Source organism: Tachyglossus aculeatus, chromosome 27 (genome assembly GCF_015852505.1).
Source record: "Tachyglossus aculeatus isolate mTacAcu1 chromosome 27, mTacAcu1.pri, whole genome shotgun sequence".
NCBI lineage: Eukaryota > Metazoa > Chordata > Mammalia > Monotremata > Tachyglossidae > Tachyglossus > Tachyglossus aculeatus.
Window position 1 is genome coordinate 3,940,519 of NC_052092.1, and position 19,295 is coordinate 3,959,813.

General features: G+C 48.3%; 1 protein-coding gene across 9 annotated transcripts in view; it reads left to right on the forward strand.

The window, feature by feature from the left end:
* Positions 1-19,295, forward strand: part of CACNA1C (calcium voltage-gated channel subunit alpha1 C) — a 202,677-nt gene that overhangs the window by 101,292 nt on the left and 82,090 nt on the right. For all 9 annotated transcript variants that reach the window (XM_038767787.1, XM_038767784.1, XM_038767785.1 and 6 more), the window contains exons 4-5: positions 16,357-16,496; positions 17,600-17,739. In XM_038767787.1, the coding sequence (XP_038623715.1) occupies positions 16,357-16,496; positions 17,600-17,739 (280 nt within the window). The remainder of the gene's footprint in view (positions 1-16,356; positions 16,497-17,599; positions 17,740-19,295) is intronic.

The window sequence follows — 19,295 nt, forward strand, 5'->3', positions numbered from 1 at the left end:
TGTTGTTACTATTATAAGCACTGTGGCCTAATGGAAAACACACAGGTCTTGGAATCAGAGGACCTGGATTCTAATTGTGGTCCTGCCACTTCTCTGCCTTGTGACCTTGGGCAAGTCACTTAACCGTTCTGCGCCTCACTTACCTCATCTGTAAGATGGAAATTACATCCTCCCTCTGACTTTGACTCTCCCCCCTCCTCTTCTTCTTCTCTTCTCCCCTCCTCCTCTCCCCCTCCCTCCCCCTCCTCCTCTTGGCCTTCTGCTATCTCCTCCATTCTCCTCTTATTCTTCCTCTTCCTCCTCCTCCTCCTCCACCTCCACCTGCTCCTGTTCCTCCACCTGCTCGCCCCCCTCTTCGTCCCCCTCCTCCCCGCTCCTTATCTCTCACCCCTTATCAAGCAGCAGGTGGTGCCCAGAACACACTGGAGTCGGTTGCCATGGTAACGCGGAAGATTCGGGTCCCTATGGCAACGGGCGGCCGACCCGCGGCCCCTCGCATCGCCCGCAGACGGGCGTGGCGACTCGTTTGCACCGGCCGCTGGCCCCCCGGGCCGCAGACCCGGGGTGGGGGGCTTCCGGGCCCTGCCCCCCACCCCGCCCCCTCCTCTCTGGTCCTCTGCTTTCTTGGGCGGATTATCTCGTTGCCATGGAGACCTCGCTGCCTCCTTCTGCCCGGCTGGGCATGCTCAGAGCAGGCCTTTCATTCATTCATTCATTCAATGGTATTTATTGGGCGCTTACTGTGTGCAGAGCACTGTACTAAGCGCTTGGCAAGTCCAAGTTGGCAACATATAGAGACGGTCCCTACGCAACAGTGGGCTCACAGTCTAGAAGGGGGAGACAGAGAACCAAACCAAACATAGTAACAAAATAAAATAAATAGAATAAATATATACAAATAAAATAAATGAATAAATAGAGTAATACATACAAACTGTTTGTGGGTGCCGCTCGGCTTGGGGGTGGGGTCCCGCCTCGGGCCCGGAAAGTTTGGATGGGTGGGTTTCCCTGGCTGCAGTAACCCCCCCAACCCCCCCATTGGGCCTCTTGTACCCTCCCAAGAGCTTATTACAGTGCCCTGCCGACACTAAGAGCTCGATAAACGTCCCCCCTTTTAGACCGTGAGCTCGTTGTGGGCAGGGAATGTGTCTGATGTGCCAGTGTGTACTCTCCCAAGCGCTTAGTACAATGCTTTGCACACAGTAAGTGGCCAGTAAATATAATTGAATCAGTGAATAAACACGATCGAAGGAAGGATTGACAGGTTGTCCCTGGTTCAGGGCCCTGTCCAGTTCGGGCAAGAATAATACTAATAATAGTAATTACAATAATAATAATTGTGATATTTATTAAGCGCTTGCTATGTACCATGCACTGTACTAAGCGCTGGGGCAGATGCAAGCAAATCGGGCTGGACACAGTCCCTGTCCCACGTGGGGCTCACAGTCTCAATCCCCATTTTACAGATGAGGGAACTGAAGCGCGGAGAAGTGAAGTGACTTGTCCAGGGTCACACAGGAAGGAGGTGAATAGGGCCCGTGTGGCTCCAGCAGGACCGCTGGATGGGTAATTTCAGAAGTGAAGGACGTAGGAGACGCAGTACTGTGTAGGGCACTGTGCTGGGCACCTGCTGTGTGTGCAGAATTACTAGGCGCATATGGTGTGAAGAGAAGCAGCGTGGCTCAGTGGGAAAGAGCACAGGCTTTGGAGGCAGAGATCATGGGTTCAAATCCCGGCTCTGCCAATTGTCAGCTCTGTGACTTTGGGCAAGTCACTTAACTTCTCTGTGCCTCAGTGACCTCATCTGGAAAATGGGGATGAAGATTGTGAGCCCCCCACCGTGGGACAACCTGATCACCTTGTAACCTCCCCAGCACTTAGAACAGTGCTTTGCATATAGTAAGCGCTTAATAAATGTCATTATTATTATTATTATTATCTGTAAAATGGGGATGAAGACTGTGAGCCCCCCCCTCCCCCCCGTGGGACAACCTGATCACCTTGTAACCTCCCCAGCGCTTAGAACAGTGCTTTGCACATAGTAAGCGCTTAATAAATGCCATCAAAAAAAGAGAGCATGACGGGGGGCGTCTACTGTGTACAGGATGCCATCCAGCGCTTAGAACAGTGCTTTGCGCATAGTAAGCGCTTAACAAAAACCATCATTATTATACTATGCACCTGCTGTGTGTGGAACACTGTACTGAGCGCCTTTGACTCTCGGTGAGCGTGGCATTCTCCCTGAGGTTTCTGGAAGTGGTAGAAGTTGTCTCTGGGAGTGGTACCCCTTGGCTCGAGGGGCCTGGCCTTCGTCCTGAATCAATCAATCAATCAATCGTATTTATTGAGCGCTTACTATGTGCAGAGCACTGTACTAAGCGCTTGGGAAGTACAAATTGGCAACATATAGAGATAGTCCCTACCCAACAGTGGGCTCACAGTCTAAAAGGGGGAGACAGAGAATAAAAACCAAACATACTAACAAAATAAAATAAATAGGATAGATATGTACAAGTTAAATAAATAAATAAATAAATAGAGTAATAAATATGTACAAGCATATATACATATATACAGGTGCTGTGGGGAAGGGAAGGAGGTAAGATGGGGGATGGAGAGGGGGATGAGGGGGAGAGGAAGGAAGGGGCTCAGTCTGGGAAGGCCTCCTGGAGGAGGGGAGCTCTCAGCAGGGCCTTGAAGGGAGGAAGAGAAGCTCCTGAAGCTTCTGGGAGTGGTTTAAATTGGCGAGGTTGGGGTCTTGGCCCTTCTTAGGCAGAGATCTACTTAATAATGATGGTATTTGTTAAGCGCTTACTATGTGCCAGGCACTGAGAAGCAGCGTGGGCTCAGTGGAAAAGAGCCCGGGCTTTGGAGTCAGAGGTCATGGGTTCAAATCCCTTTATTAAGCACTTACTATGGGCAAAGCACTGTTCTAAGCGCTGAGGAGGTTACAATCAATCAATCGTACTTATTGAGCGCTTACTGTGTGCAAAGCACTGGACTAAGCGCTAGGGAAGTACAAGTTGGCAACATATAGAGACAGTCCCTACCCAACAGTGGGCTCACAGTCAGGTTGTCCCATCGGGGGGCTCACAGTCTTAATCCCCATTTTACAGATGCGGTAACTGAGGCCCAGAGAAGTGAAGTGACTTGCCCAAAGTCACCCAGCTGACAATTGGCGGAGCCGGGATTTGAACCCATGACCTCTGACTCCAAAGCCCGGGCTCTTTCCACTGAGCCACGCTACTTCTCTTAAACGATATTAAACGTCCCCGTAGATCCCTCGAGCGATAGGGGAAATGGACACTTGTGTATTAGTTTTTTAAATTTTCATCATTTTTCTTGTTCTTTATCGTGTTAGTCATTCTCCTCCCATTACGGAATTTTTTTAATTTTGATATTTTCCATGGCTTCATAAAACGACCCTTTAAACAGCTCACATGTTAGCTGAACGGGACACTGAAATGTTAGAGTTTATTTTATTTTTGCATCATTTTATTCATTCTCCTCTTGCCATAGAGTTTAACCTTCTCATGTTGATGTTTTGCGTCGAGTTTATAAATGTCCCAGTTTGGAAAATAAACTATACTATAAGTATCCCAGTCATATTAAAATTGGAAACTGTCTGGCAGGCTTAAAACTGCTGTAGTTACTATTTCCAGAGTTTTTTCCACGCTTTACTGTTGGCACAGTTAATAATCAATCAGTGGTATTTATTGAGCGAGAGTCAGAAGGTCATGGGTTCTAATCCCGGTTCCACCACTTGTCTGCTGCGTGACCCGGGGTAAGTCGCTTCACTTAGAAGCAGCGTGGCTCAGTGGAAAGAGCCCGGGCTTTGGAGTCAGAGGTCGTGGGTTCAAATCCCGGCTCCGCCAATTGTCAGCTGGGGGACTTTGGGCAAGTCACTTCACTTCTCTGGGCCTCAGTGACCTCATCTGTCAAATGGGGATGAAGACTGTGAGCCCCCCCGTGGGACAACCTGATCACCTTGTTAACTCCCCAGCGCTTAGAACAGTGCTTGGCACGTAGTAAGCGCTTAATAAATACCATTATTATTATTATTATTAGAATTAAACAGTTTGGTAGACCCGTTTCCTGCTCAAATCGAGCTCCCAGTCTAGAGCGGAGGAGGCAGATAATATAAATAAATTACGGCTATGGCCATAAGTGCTGTGGGGTGTATATCAAGTACCCAAGAGGGACATTTGTGAGTGCTTGGAGGACACAGAAGGGAAAGTTGATTACTTCAAACGGGACCAGAGAAGGCCCTTGTTAAGGCGATAATTGCTTTGATAACGCGATTGTGACTAAGCGAATTAACACCTGTCTCTTGGGTCTTTTAAGGAAAATTTAGTCCTTAATGACTGTGACACCTGTTAAGCGCAAACGAAGGGCTAAGTGCTAAAGATACGAGGTAATAATAATAACAATTATGATATTCCTTTAAGTGTTTGTTAGGGCAGCCTCCGTCCCACGTGGGGTTCACAGTCTCAATCCCCCTATTCATAATAATAATAATAATGATTCATTCAATCGTATTTATTGAGCGCTCACTGTGTGCAGAGCACTGTACTAAGCGCTTGGGAAGTCCAACGATGACATTTATTAAGCGCTTATTATGTGCAAAACGCTGTTCGAAGCACTGGGGAGGTTACAAGGTGACGAGGTTGTCCCACGGGGGGCTCACAGTCTTAGTCCCCATTTTACAGATGAGGGAACTGAGGCTCAGAGAAGTGAAGTGACTTGCCCAAAGTCACACAGCTGACAATTGGCGGAGTTGGGATTTGAACCCATGACCTCTGACTCCAAAGCCCGGGCTCTTTCCACTGAGCCACGCTGCTTGATACCTGAGGCACAGAGAATAATAACAATAATGATAATAGTATTTGGTAAGCGCTTACTATGTGCAAAGCACTGTTCTAAGCGCTGGAGGGATACAAGGTGATCAGGTTGTCCCACGTGGGGCTCCCAGGCTTAATCTCCATTTTCCAGATGAGGGAACTGAGGCCCAGAGAAGTGAAGTGACTCGCCCAAAGTCACACAGCCGATCGCCACTGAGCCACGCCAAGTGACTTGCCCGGGGCCACACAGCTGACAAGTGGAGGAGGTAGGATTGGAACCCATGACCTTCTGAGTTCCAGGCCCCTGGTCTATCCATTCATTCATTCAATCGTATTTATTGAGCGTTTACTGTGTGCAGACCACTGTCCTAAGCGCTTGGGAAGTCCAAGTTGGAGACATATAGAGACGGTCCCTACCCAACAGAGGGCTCACAGTCTAGAAGGGGGAGACGGACAACAAAACAAAACATATTAACAAAATAAAATAAATAGAATAAATATGTACAAATAAAATAGAACAATAAATAGAGTAATAAATCCGTACAAACATATATACATATATACAGGTGCTGTGGAGAGGGGAAGGAGGTAAAGCGAGGGGGAGGGGGAGGAATAACCACTAGATTATGTGTCAAGGACTAGGGTAGTTTACAATTTTGTTTTGTTGTCTGTCTCCCCCTTCTAGACTGTGAGCCCGCTGTTGGGTAGGGACCGTCTCTAGATGTTGCCAACTTGGACTTCCCGAGCGCTTAGTACAGTGCTCTGCACACAGTAAGCGCTCAATAAATACGATTGAATGAATGAATGAATTAAAGTGGGAATTAAGATTGTGAGCCCCACGTGGGACAACCTGATCACCTTGTATCCTCCCCAGCGCTTAGGAAAGTGCTTTGCACAAAGTAAGCGCTTAACAAATACCAAAATTATTATTATTATTATTATTATTATGGGAATTAAGATTGTGAGGCCCACGTGGGACAACCTGATCACCTTGTATCTTCTCCAGCGCTTAGGAAAGTGCTTCGCACATAGTAAGTGCTTAACACATACCCAAATTATTATTATCATTATTATTAAAATGGGAATTAAGATTGTGAGGCCCCCGTGGGACAACCTGATCACCTTGTATCCTCCCCAGCGCTTAGGAAAGTGCTTTGCACATAGTAAGTGTTTAACACATACCCAAATTATTATTATTATTATTATTAAAATGGGAATTAAGATTGTGAGGCCCACGTGGGACAACCTGATTAGCTTGTATTCCCCCCTCAGCGCTTGGCACATAGTAAGCGCTTAACAAATACCATTATTATTATTATTATTAAAAATAATAAATCCCCGTTTTGACCCCGAGAAAACTGAGGCCCAGTGAAGTGACTTTCCCAGGATCACCCAGCAGGCCAGTGGCGGGGCTGGGATGAGAACCCAAGTGTCCTGATTCCCAGTCCCCCGTTCTTTCCCTCCGCTGCTTCTCTCCCCGGACTTGGGTGAAACCCTTTTTTGAAAAAGGAAGCCAAGGCCCGAAACCTGGTAGCCACACGACAGAGAGGCCGGGACGCTCCCCATTCGTTGGTTCCTGTTCTGATGGGTAAATTATGGGGCGTCTTTGGGGTGCTCTGACGTGCAGTCCAATTTTCCCGGGGAGCAGTGATAAAAACCCTCGCCCTCCTGGGCTGAGTTCATCATCTAACCCTTTATTTAGATTTCTTCAACCTTTAAGTCGTAAGTAACCGTTCTTCTCCCCCCTCCGCCACCTCCTCTCCCACCTTCATCAGTTTTCCCGTCCATATTTTCCCCTAAGTAGAGCAAGTTTTTAACCTTGAGCTTGCTGCCTGCCCTTCGACGGGGGATGGGAAGGGCAGGGAGAGCAACCACCCGTGAGAAATAATAATAATAATAATAATAATAATGGTATTCGTTAAGCGCTTACTATGTGCCAGGCACTGTAATTCATTCATTCATTCAAGGTGATCAGGTTGTCCCACTTGGGGCTCACAATCTTAATTCCCATTTTCATAATAATAATAATTTTGGTCTTTGTTAAGCGCTTACTATGTGCAAAGCACTTTTCTAAGCGCTGGGGAGGATCGTGGCTCAATGGAAAGAGCCCGGGCTTTGGAGTCAGAGATCATGGGTTCAAATCCCGACTCTGCCAACTGTCAGCTGTGTGACTTTGGGCAAGTCACTTCACTTCTCTGGGCCTCAGTTACCTCATCTGCAAAATAGGGATTAAGACTGTGAGCCCCCTGTGGGACAACCTGATCACCTTGTAACGTCTCCAGCGCTTAGAACAGTGCTTGGCACATAGTAAGCGCTTAACAAATGCCATCATTATTATTATTATTTTACAAGGTGATCAGGTTGTCCCATGTGGGGCTCACAGTCTTAATCCCCATTTTACAGATGAGGTAACTGAGGCACAGGGAAATTAAGAGACTTGCCCATAATAATGATAATAGTAATGATGTCATTTGTTAAGTGCTTACTATGTGCCAAGCACTTTCCTAAGCACTGGGGAGGATAGAGGGTGATGAGGTTGTCCCATGCGGGGCTCACAGTCTTAATCCCCATTTTACAGATGAAGGAACTGAGGCACAGGGAAATTAAGAGACTTGCCCAATCATATTTATTGAGCGCTTACTGTGTGCAGAGCACTGTACTAAGAGCTTGGGAAGTACAAGTTGGCAACATATAGAGAGGGTCCCTACCCATCAGGGGGCTCACAGTCTAGAAGTCTGCATCCTAAATGTGTACGTTGAGAGGGAAATAATAATAATAATAATAATGATCAATCACTCAATCGTATTTATTGAGCACTTACTGTGAGCAGAGCACTGTACTAAGCCCTTGGAAAGTACAAGTTGGCAACATACAGAGACGGTCTCTACCCAACAGTGGGCTCACAGTCTAGAAGGGGGAGACAGAGAACAAAACAAAACATATTAACAAAATAAAATAAATAGAATAGATATGTACAAGAAAAATAAATAGAGTAATAAATACGAACGAACATATATGCATATATACAATAAATGCATATTATGCATTGTATTGTGTATATATATATGCATATTATACAGTCCTTGCTATATAATGATAGCATTTATTGAGTGCTTTTTAAGTGCTATTTATTAATCACTGTAATAATAATATAATAATGGCATTTATTGAGCGTTTACTATGTGCAAAGCACTGTTCTAAGCACTGGGGGGGGGGTTCCAAAGTGATCAGGTTGTCCCCCGGGGGGCTCACAGTCTTCATCCCCATTTTCCAGATGAGGGAACTGAGGCCTAGCGAAGTGAAGTGACTTGCCCAAAGTCACACAGCCGGCAATTGGCGGAGTTGGGATTTGAACCCATGACCTCTGACTCCAAAGCCCGGGCTCTTTCCACTGAGCCACGCTGCTCTCCAGAGTAGTTTGACTCCCCACCAGGCGCAGTACCAGCCAAGTTGTCCCACCCGGAGTCACTCCTTCATTCAATCGTATTTATTGAGCGCTCACTGTGTGCTGAGCACTGGACTAAGCGCTTGGGAAGGACAAGTTGGCAACATCTAGAGACGGTCCCGACCCAACAGCGGGCTCACGGTCTAGAAGGGGGAGACGGACAACACAACAAAGCATGCCAACACCCACCGGGTGGAGGGGGAGATTGGCAGAGAGGGCACTGCCCTGCCAGCCTCACAAAATGCCTCAATTGCTCTAACCTCCCTCCGTGGTTCAGTACAGTCCACAACCCGCTCCGGAGCCAGAGAGCGGCTTTCTATTTTTATCCAGAATGCTGAAGATTTCCTCTCATCCCAAGATCGCATCAACGCCCCCCCACTCAACCCAGAGACCATTAGACTATAATAGACCGTGTCTTTTTCGCATTAAAAAAACCCCCCACATATGTAAAAAAAGAAAGAAAGAAAGAAGAGGATCATTTCTGCCAGATAATTGCCTATTTACTGTTCGCTCCCAGTTGCCATGGTGACTATTTCCATCTTATAATTAGCCCCTGAGCTCCTGCAGGAACTTAATTTTTCCCAATTTTTCTCCCCCGTGTTATTATGTGCAAATTGTGGCAGTTGGGCCCGGTGGTCTGCCCCATCCTCGAGCTCTGGGATCTTCTAGACGGTGAACCCGTTGTTGGGTAGGGATCGTCGCCCTTTGTTGCTGATTGTGCTTTCCAAGCGCTTAGTACAGTGCTCAGCACACAGTCTTCCCCGGCCATTAATAATAATATTATTAATAATAATATTAATATTAATAATAATAATAATGGTGGTATTATTACCACCTATGTCCCTTGGGACACAGGGATCTTGTCCCAAATAATAATAATAATAATAATAATATTTGTTAAGCACATACTATGTGCCAAGCATTGCTCTAAACACTGGGGTATATGCAGGATAATCCGGTTGGACACAGGGACCCTATCCCAAATAATAATAATAATAATAATAATGGCATTTGTTAAGCACTTACTATGTGCCAAGCACTGTTCCAAACGCTGGGGTAGATAAAAGGAAGCACTTACTATGTGCCAAGCATTGCTCTAAGCACTGGGGTATATACAGGATAATCCGGTTGGACACAGGGACCCTATCCCAAATAATAATAATAATAATAACGGCATTTGTTAAGCGCTTACTATGTGCCAAATACTGTTCTAAGCGCTGGGGTAGATACAATGTAATCAGGTTGTCCCACATGGGGCTCATAGTCTTAATCTCCATTTTACAGATGAGGGAACTGAGGCCCAGAGAAGTTAAGCGACTGGCCCAAGGTCACACAGCAGACAAGTGGCGGAGTCGGGATTTGAACCCACGACCTCTGACTCCAAAGCCTGTGCTGTTTCCACTGAGCCACGCTGCTTCTCTTAAACCAGTTTCACCAGCCCTGAAACCAGTGCCACCCACGCGAGGGGCCCGGGCTGAAACTCTCAGGCCTTGCCAGAGGCTTGAGATGAGTGAATGTGTCCGTTTAGCGTCGTATCGTGCTCTCCCAAGCGCTTAGTACAGTGCTCTGCGCACCGTAAGCGCTCAGGAAATACGGTTGAATAAATGATTATTATTATGGTATTTGTTAAGCGCTTACTATGTGTCATGCACTGTTCTAAGCGCTGGGATAGATGGAAGCAGCGTGGGAAGAGCACGGGAGTCGGAAGGACCTGGGTTCTAATCCGGCTCCCTCACTTGTCTGCTGTGTGACCTTGGGCAAGCCGCTTAACTTCTCTGTGCCTCAGTTCCCTCATCTGGAAAACGGGGATTGAGACTGTGAGCCCCACTGGGACAACCAGATTACCTTTTATCTACCCCAGCGCTTAGAACAGTGCTTGGCACGTAGTAAGTGCTTCCTTTTATCTACCCCAGCGCTTAGAACAGTGCTTGGCACATAGTAAGTGCTTAACAAATGCCGTTATTATTATTATTATTATAATTATTATTATTTGGGATAGGGTCCCTGTGTCCAACCAGATTATCCTGTATATATCCCAGTGCTTAGAGCAATGCTTGGCACGTAGTATGTGCTTAACAAATATTATTATTATTATTATTACTTGGGACAAGATCCCTGTGTTCAACCTGATTAGCTTATATCTACCCCAGCGCTTCTCTGCCTTCTTGGGACTATTGTTATTCAGCTAGAGTGGCTCAGCAGGAATGATTAGGAACCCTCTCCCCTCCAGCAATCCCTCAATCAATCAGTGGTATTTACTGAGCACTGTACTAAGCGCTTGAGGGTGTACAATACAATCGAGTGGAAAGAAACAGTCCCTATCCTCAAGGATTTGGGGAGATGGGATACTAAGATAATCCTGTGTTGCTGAATTTATATTCCTGTGGTCTGTCTTCACCCTGGAGTAAGTCCTCAACCCCAGATGACCCGTCAGGCAGTCAATCTATTGTATTTATTGAGCACTTACTGCGTGCAGAGCACTGTAATAATAATAATAGTAATAATAATGGCATTTATTAATTCATTCATTTCATTCAATCGTATTTATTAAGTGCTTACTATGTGCAGAGCACTGTTCTGGGAGAGTACAGCAGAACAATAAGCAGACACATTCCCTGCCCACAACGAGTTTACAGTCTAGAGAGCGAGGTAGACATTCATTTAAATATAGAATTAACATCCTTGCTCCTGTGCTCAGTGTTGATTCATTCAATCGTATTTATTGAGCGCTTACTGTGTGCAGAGCAGTGCGCTTGGGAAGTACAAATTGGCAACATATAGAGACAGTCCCTACCCCACAGCGGGCTCACAGGCTAGAAGGGGGTGACAGACAACAAAACGAAACAAGTAAATAGGTGTCAATACCATCAGAATAAATAGAAGTATAGTGATAGACACATCATTAATAAAATAGAGTAATATGTACAAATATACACAAGTGTTGTGGGGACGAGAAGGGGGTAGGGCAGGAGGAGGGGGGTGATGAGGAGCCCACTGTTCATTCATTCATTCATTCATTCATTCAATCGTATTTATTGAGTGCTTACTGTGTGCAGAGCACTGTACTAAGCGTTTGGGAAATCCAAGTTGGCAACATATAGAGACGGTTCCTACCCAATCAATCAATCAATCAATCGTATTTATCGAGCACTTACCGTGTGCAGAGCACTGTACTAAGCGCTTGGGAAGTCCAAGTTGGCAACATATAAAGACGGTCCCTACCCAACAGTGGGCTCACAGTCTAGAAGGGGGAGACGGACAACAAAACAAAACATATTAACAAAATAAATAAATAGAATAAATAGGTACAAGTAAAATAAATAAATAAATAGAGTGATAAATATGTACAAACATATATACATATATACAGGTGCTGTGGGGAAGGGGAGGAGGGGGAGAGGAAGGAGGGGGCTCCGTCTGGGAAGGCACTGTTGGGTAGGGACCGTCTCTATATGTTGCCAACTTGTACTTCCCAAGCGCTTAGTACAGCGCTCTGCACACAGTAAGCGCTCAATAAATACGATTGAATGAATGAATGAGGAGGGGAGGAGGAGAGGAAAAAGGGGGGCTCAGTCTGGGAAGGCTTCCTGGAGGAGGTGAGCTCTCAGTAGGGCTTTAAAGGGGGGAAGAGAGCTAGTTTGGCGGATGTGCGGAGGGAGGCCATTCCGGGCCAGGGGGATGATGTGGACTGGGGGTTGACGGTGGGATGGGCGAGAACGAGGCCCAGTGAGGAGGTGAGTGGTGGCCGAGGAGCGGAGGCTGCAGGCTGGGCTGCAGAAGGACAGAAGGGACAGGAGGTAGGAGGGGGCGAGGTGATGGACAGCCTTGAAGCCGAGAGTGAGGAGTTTTTGCTCGATTCGGAGGTTGACAGGCAGCCACTGGAGATTTTTGAGGAGCAGAGTGACATGCCCAGAGCGTTTCTGTACAAAGATAATCCGTGCAGCAGAGTGAAGTATAGACTGAAGCGGGGAGAGGCAGAAGGAGGGGAGATCAGAGAGGAGGCCGATGCAGTCATCCAGTCGGGAGAGGAGGAGAGATTGAACCAGCAGGGTAGCAGTTTGGATGGAGAGGAAAGGCCGGATCTTGGCGATGTTGTGGAAGAGAGACCCGCAGGTTGTGGAGACGGATTGGATGTGTGGGGCGAACGAGAGAGCGGAGTCAAAGATGACACCAAGGTTGCGGGCTTGTGAGATGGGAAGGATGGTAGGGCCGTCTACAGTGACGGGAAAGAGTGATAGTGCACAAAGAAAGTGTTTAACAAATGTTGCCGTAGAGTAATAACAACTGTGGTGTTTGTTAAGCGGTTACTACGTGCCAGGCACTGTTCTAAGTGCTGGAGTGGATATAAGGAAATTGGATTGGACACAGAGCCTGTCCCACATGGGGCTCACAGTCTCAATCCCCATTTTCCAGACGAGGGAACTGAGGCCCAGAGAAGCGAAGTGACTTACCCAAGATCACACAGCAGGCAAGTGGCAGAGCCGGGGTTAGAACCCATGACCTCTGACCCCCAGGACCGGGCTCTAGCCACCATACCATGCTGCTTCTCAAATAATGGCATTTGTTAAGCACTTACTATGTGCCAAGCACTGTTCTAAGCACTGGGGTAGATACGAGGTTGTCCCACGTGAGGCTCACAGTCTTAATCCCCACTTTACAGATGAGATAACTGAGGAGTAGAGAAGTTAAGTGACCTGCCCAAGGTCACACAGCAGACAAGTGGCAGAGCCAGGATTAGAACCCACATCCTCTGACTCCCAAGCCACGTTGCTTCGGTAATGACACGGATGATAACAGCGGTGGTAAATGATGGCTAAGTCTTCCATCACTGACAGCATCCAAGCCTACGTCCAGTCCCGATGATTTAAGGATGGAGGGCCTGCGTGGAGGAGTTTATTCATTTATTCATTCAATTGTTCTTATTGAGCGCTTACTGTGTGCAGAGCACTGTACTAAGCGCTTGGGAAGTACAAGTTGGCAACATATAGAGATGGTCCCTACCCAACAGTGGGCTCACAGTCTAGAAGAGTTGATGATAGTGGCTGGCGAGGTGTCACTCATGCCCTCTGTCTTGTCCATGCCATGGCCCAGAGCGCAACCGATCGATGGGCAAGGGAAGATGCAACTCATTTCAAAACTCTTCTTTTTATTTTAAATGGTATTTATTAAGGGCTTACTATGTCCCAGGCACTGTACTAAGCGCTGGGGTAGCTATAGGACAATCAGGTTAGACGCAGTCCATGTCCTACATAGGCCTCCCAGTCCTAATCCCCATTTTACAGAGGAAGCAACTAAGGCCTAGGAAAGTGACTGGCCCAAGGTCACTCTGCCCATCCCCAGGCAGGCCCCCGCAATTGGCGACTTCCAGGAGTCGGAGCTGGGGGGGCCCGGCCTAGGACCCCCAGCCTGTCTCCCCCCTTCTAGACTATAAGGCCGTGGTGGGCAGGGATCCTCTCTCTTTATTGCTGAATAGTACTTTCCAAGCGCTTAGTACAGTGCTCTGCACACAGTAAGCGCTCAATAAATACGATCGAATAACTGAATGAATCTGTAGACGCCCCCCTCGCTAACGCCAGCAGTCGTCCAGCTCTGGCCTCTGGATGGAAAGAAACCCCAGCCCCAGCTCTGGCCTGCTTCTTCCTGTCTCTTTCCCTCCTTTAATTAATTTCGACTTTCCGATTAAGTGACAGCTTTCATCGCTCCTGGGTGACAAGGTAATTATAGCTGGCACTTTGTGATGGGGATGGGGACAGCCAACAGCCGGGGGAGACAGCCATCACGGGAGGCTCCGGTCCACCTCCCTTCTGCCAACTGTTGGGTTGTTACGATGTCCTCTCCCCAGAGCTCAGTTCAGCGCTCTCCGCACAGGAAGCGCTCAGTAAATATGAATCGAGTGACCGATTCCTCCCCGGAGTCCCTCTAAATGGACGTGGGAATGGAGGAGAGGGTATTTCCGGGATATGCCAGGACTCTGAGCACCCGCTACTCTCCCGATCCCCGAGGGAGCCGATCACAGGCTTCCTACTTCCCGTCGGAGTCGGGGTCTCCCCTCTGGGAAGGTGGTCCTCACTCATTCTAATCTGATACTGATTCCCGTGGGAATGACAGCACGTAGCTCCAGGGGCCCTGGGGTTGGCAGTTCAGAATCCTGGCACCTGTGGGATGGGCAGATCATAGCACTGAAACCGTTAGGATGAGCACTTCCTAGCCCTGGCAACCGAGAGATTGGCAGTTCATAATCTGGGCATCTGTGGGATTGGCAGTTCCTAGCCCTGGCACTGGAAGGATTGGCAGTTCCTAATCTGGGCATCTGTGGGATTGGCAGTTCCTAGCCCTGGCCCTGGAGGGATTGGCAGGTCATAACCCCGGGCATCTGTGAGATAGGCATCTCCGCATCAAACTCCTTACTTTGTCTTTAGATCACTCAAGCGACTCTGACGTAAAATGGCAAACTGAAGTGGGTAAAACCCTCAGTTGGGAGTCAGAATAATAATAAGGACGGCATTTATTAAGTGCTTACTATGTGCAAAGCACTGGGGAGGTTACAGGGTGATCAGGTTGTCCCATGGGGGGCTCACAATCTTAATCCCCATTTTACAGATGAGGTAACTGAGGCCCAGAGAAGTTAAGTGACTTGACCGAAGTCACAGAGCTGACAGTCGGCGAGAGCTGGTTTTTATTCCCCAGGTCGACCCCACAATCCCTCTAGACTGTAAGCCTGTTGTGGGCAGGGATTGTCTCTCTTTATCCCTGTATTGTACTTTCCAAGCGCTTAGTACAGTGCTCTGCACACAGTAAACGCTCAATAGATACGATTGAATGAATGAATGATCCCTGTATCTGTGGGATTGGCAGTTGACAGCCCCTGGTACCGGAGGGGTGGGAAGTTCGTAAACTTGGCATCTGTGAGATTAGAAATTCATAGCCCTGGCACCTGAGGGATGGCAGTTTATAATCCCTGTACCTCGCCAACTCAGTTATGAAACTAACAGCCCAACCTGCCACTTCGACTTGGAGCCCACCGATCGCCCGGACTCCGTCCAGCCCAGGACCCGCGGACTGCTCTCTCGATCCAACGGGCCGGTTCCTTCTGGACCGCGATGCCCTTGACTGGGAACACTGGCGAACCTGCCACCACACATCCCAGCCGGCTGCTTGTTGGAAATGTCAAATGGAGCCCCCGCTCCGGTCCCATCCTGGGGACAGGAGGTCCCAGCTCAGTGTGGGAGCCCAGGACCCCCGCGGTTCTGCGGTTGCCCACTGCCCATCTCTCTATGTGTCCAGTACTTTCTGAACCCTGGGTTAACCAAGCTGTTTCTCTCTCTCCATCTCCTTCCCTTTCTTTCTCTTTCTCTCTCCTTCTCTTGCTCTTTCCTTTGCTGTCACTGCCTCTGTTTCTTTTTTCTCTCTCTCCCTCTGTCTCTTTCTTTCTGCTTTGTCTCTCCCCTTGTCTGCTTCTCTCTCTTGCTCCCTTTCCTTCTCTGTCTCTCTCCGCCTCCCTTTCTTTTCTCTCTCTCCCTCTCTTTCTTTCTGTCTCTACCTCACTTTCTGTCTGTTTCTCTTTCTGTGTCTCTCCACCTGTTTCTTTCTTTCTCTGCCTTTCTTTCTCATTTTTATCTCTGTCTTGCTCCCTCTGTCGTCTTTCTCCCTCTCTTTTTATCTCTGTTTCTCGCTCACTCCATCTCTCTGTCTCTCTTCCTCTGTCTTTGTCTCTTCTTTCTCCCTCTTTTTTATCTCTGTCTCGCTCCCTTTCTCTGACTCTCTCCCTCTGTCTTTGTCTCTTCTTTCTCCCTCTTTTTTATCTCTGTCTCGCTCCCTTTCTCTGACTCTCTTCCTCTGTCTTTGTCTCCTCTTTCTCCCTCTTTTTTATCTCTGTCTTGCTCCCTTTCTCTGTCTCTCTTCCTCTGTCTTTGTCTCTTCTTTCTCCCTTTTTTATCTCTGTCTCTCGCTCCCTTTATCTCCATCGCTCCCTTTATCTCTGTCTCTCTTCCTCTGTCTCTATCTCTTTTTTCTTTCTCTCCCCCCTCTCTCTCTGTCTCTCTTTCTCTCTCTGTGTTCCCTTCTCCCCAGGAACGAGTGGAATACCTCTTCCTCATCATTTTCACAGTGGAAGCGTTTTTAAAAGTCATAGCCTATGGACTCCTCTTCCACCCTAATGCTTACCTCCGGAATGGCTGGAATTTACTTGATTTTATCATCGTGGTGGTCGGGTGAGTACCTCCCTCATTTTTCTCTGTCATCCTCCCACCGCCGGTTTCTCCAACCCCACCTCTGGGGCTGAGTAGAGGCCACTGGAAACGCTGCTAGGTTTTGGGTTCAGGGTTCAGGAAGCTGCTGGATTGGGGAAAGGACAGAGGAGGAGGCTGCTTCAGTCTTTTTTTTTTCATCGTATTTGTTAAGCACTTACTATGTGCCAGGCACTGTACTAAGCACTGGGGTAGATAAAAGCCAATCAGGCTGGACTCAGTTCATGTCCCAAATGGGGCTCACAATCTTAATCCCCATTTTATACATGAGGTCACTGAGGCCCAGAGAAATGAAGTGACTTGCCCGAGGTCACACAGCAGACAAGTGGCAGAATGAGGATTAGAACTCAGGTCCTTCTGAGTCCCAGGCCCGTGCTCTCTCTACTAGGCCACACTGGATCAAGATCTAGGGGGACTTAATAGTAATAATAATAATGATGGCATTTTTTAAGCACTTACTATGTGCAGAGCACTGTTCTAAGTGCTGGGGGGATACAAGGTGATCAAGTTGTCCCACGTGGGGCTCACAGTCTTAATCCCCATTTTACAGATGAGGTAACTGAGGCTCAGAGGAGTTAAGTAACTTGCCCAAGGTCACACGGCAGACATGTGGCGGAGTCGGGATTCGAACCCATGACCTCTGACTCCAAAGCCCGGGCTCTTTCCACTGAGCCACACAGAAAGGAGCAGCAAAGAAGCTGGCCCTTCCTCTGTCAGTTGACCACTTATATTTATTGAGCGCTTAGTATGTGCAGAGCACTGGACTAAGTGCTTGGGAGAGTACAGTATAACAGTATAACAGACTCATTACCTGCCCACAGTGAGTTTACAGTCTAGAGCAGGAGGCAGACACCAGTGTGAAGAGATTACGGATATGGACGTAAGTGATGTGGGGCTGAGTGAGGGTGAATAGAGGGAGCAAGTCAGGGCGATGCAGAAGGGAGGAGGAGAAGAGGAAAGGAGGGTTTAGTCAGGAAGGCCTCTTGGAGGAGATGGGCCTTCAGTCGGTGGATTCCCCAGCCCCCGCTCCTCGCTTCCTCCAGCTCCTTTTCTCTTCCTTTTCCCAGCCTCTTCAGCGCCATCCTAGAACAAGGGACCAAGACAGATGGGTCCAACGCTCTGGGCGGGAAAGGCGCCGGCTTCGATGTCAAGGCTCTGAGGGCCTTCCGGGTCCTGCGGCCCCTGCGGCTGGTGTCCGGTGTCCCCAGTAAGTGACCATCGGCCCTGGGTGACCCCTGCCCCTGCCCTGTCCCCGAGAGAGAAATCCGAATCACTTCCAGCCGGGACAACGGATTCCCCTTGCCGTCGGGGCCTTGAGGTCCTGGAGACCCCAGGAAAAGGGCCCCCGGCCCAGCACCCTCATGGCTGAGTCTTGGCTGCCTGGTTGTGTTGGGGAGGTCTGTGGGGCGGAGAGGAATGCTGAACACCAGGGCTCCTCAAGGGAGGACAGGTCCGACAAGATTGTAGGCTCCTCCGCACCCTTTCAGGTTCCACTTCCCACCCCACCCCTTGTCTGGAAGTCCGTTGGGTCCCACTGCCGTGGTATGGGCCCGGATCCTGGTTCTGGCCCCAGGGCGGCCTAGATTTAGAGTCTGTTCCAGAGATGGGAAAGGTCTGATCTGAATCCTCACTCTGGCTCCAAGTGGGGGCTGGATTGGGGGTTCTGTCCCAGAGACGGGGGTCTGAATCTTGGTTCTGGTCCAAGGCAGAGTCAGGATTTGGGATCTAATCCAGAGAGGGTGGGGGAGGGGGCACTGAATCCTAGTTCCAGGAGGCCTTCCCAGACTAAGCCCCCTCCTTCCTCTCCCCCTCCGCCCCGCCTTACCTCTTTCCCCTCCCCACAATGCCTGTATATATGTATATATGTTTGTATGTATTTATTACTCTGTGTACTTATTTTATTTGTACATATCTATTCTATTTATTTTATTTTGTTAATATGTTTAGTTTTGTTGTCTGTCTCCCCCTTCTAGACTGTGAGCCCACTGTTGGGTAGGGACCATCTCTATATGTTGCCAACTTGTACTTCCCAAGCGCTTAGTACAGTGCTCTGCACACAGTAAGTGCTAAATAAATACGATTGAATGAATGAATGAATGAAACAAATGAGAGATTAGGGTCTGAATCTTCACTCTGAGTCCAGATGGGATCTGGATTTAAGCTCCATTCCAGAGACGTGGGTCTGGATCGCGGTTCTGATCCCAAACGAGTTCTAGGATGTGGCTCTCCGCCGACACCTGAGACTCAGTGTGTCCCAAGGCAAGCTCCGTGTCATCCCTCTCCCTAATTCCTCTCCCAGTATAATGTGGACCACCTGATCCACAATTTCACAGCCTTGATTCCTCCTCCTCCTCCTCCTCTGATTGCTCCTTTAGCTATTCTCGGGTTTTCGTCCACGATCTTATATTGGCACTCCTCGTCATCCTCACCGGATCGCTAGCTCCTTGAGGGCAGTGGTGCTCGGGTCTCTAATGCAACGCTGTACCTAGAAGCAGCATGGCTTAGTGGAAAAGAGCATGGGCTTTGGAGTCAGAGGTCATGGGTTCAAATCCCAGCTCTGCCAATTGTTAGCTGTGTGACTTTGGGCAAGTCACTTAACTTCTCTGCGCCTCAGTTACCTCATCTGTAAAATGGGGGTTAAGACTGTGAGCCCCCCGTGGGACAACCTGATCACCTTGTAACCCCCTCAGCACTTAGAACAGTGCTTTGCACATAGTAAGCGCTTAATAAGTGCCATTATTATTATTATTACCTACGGGCATG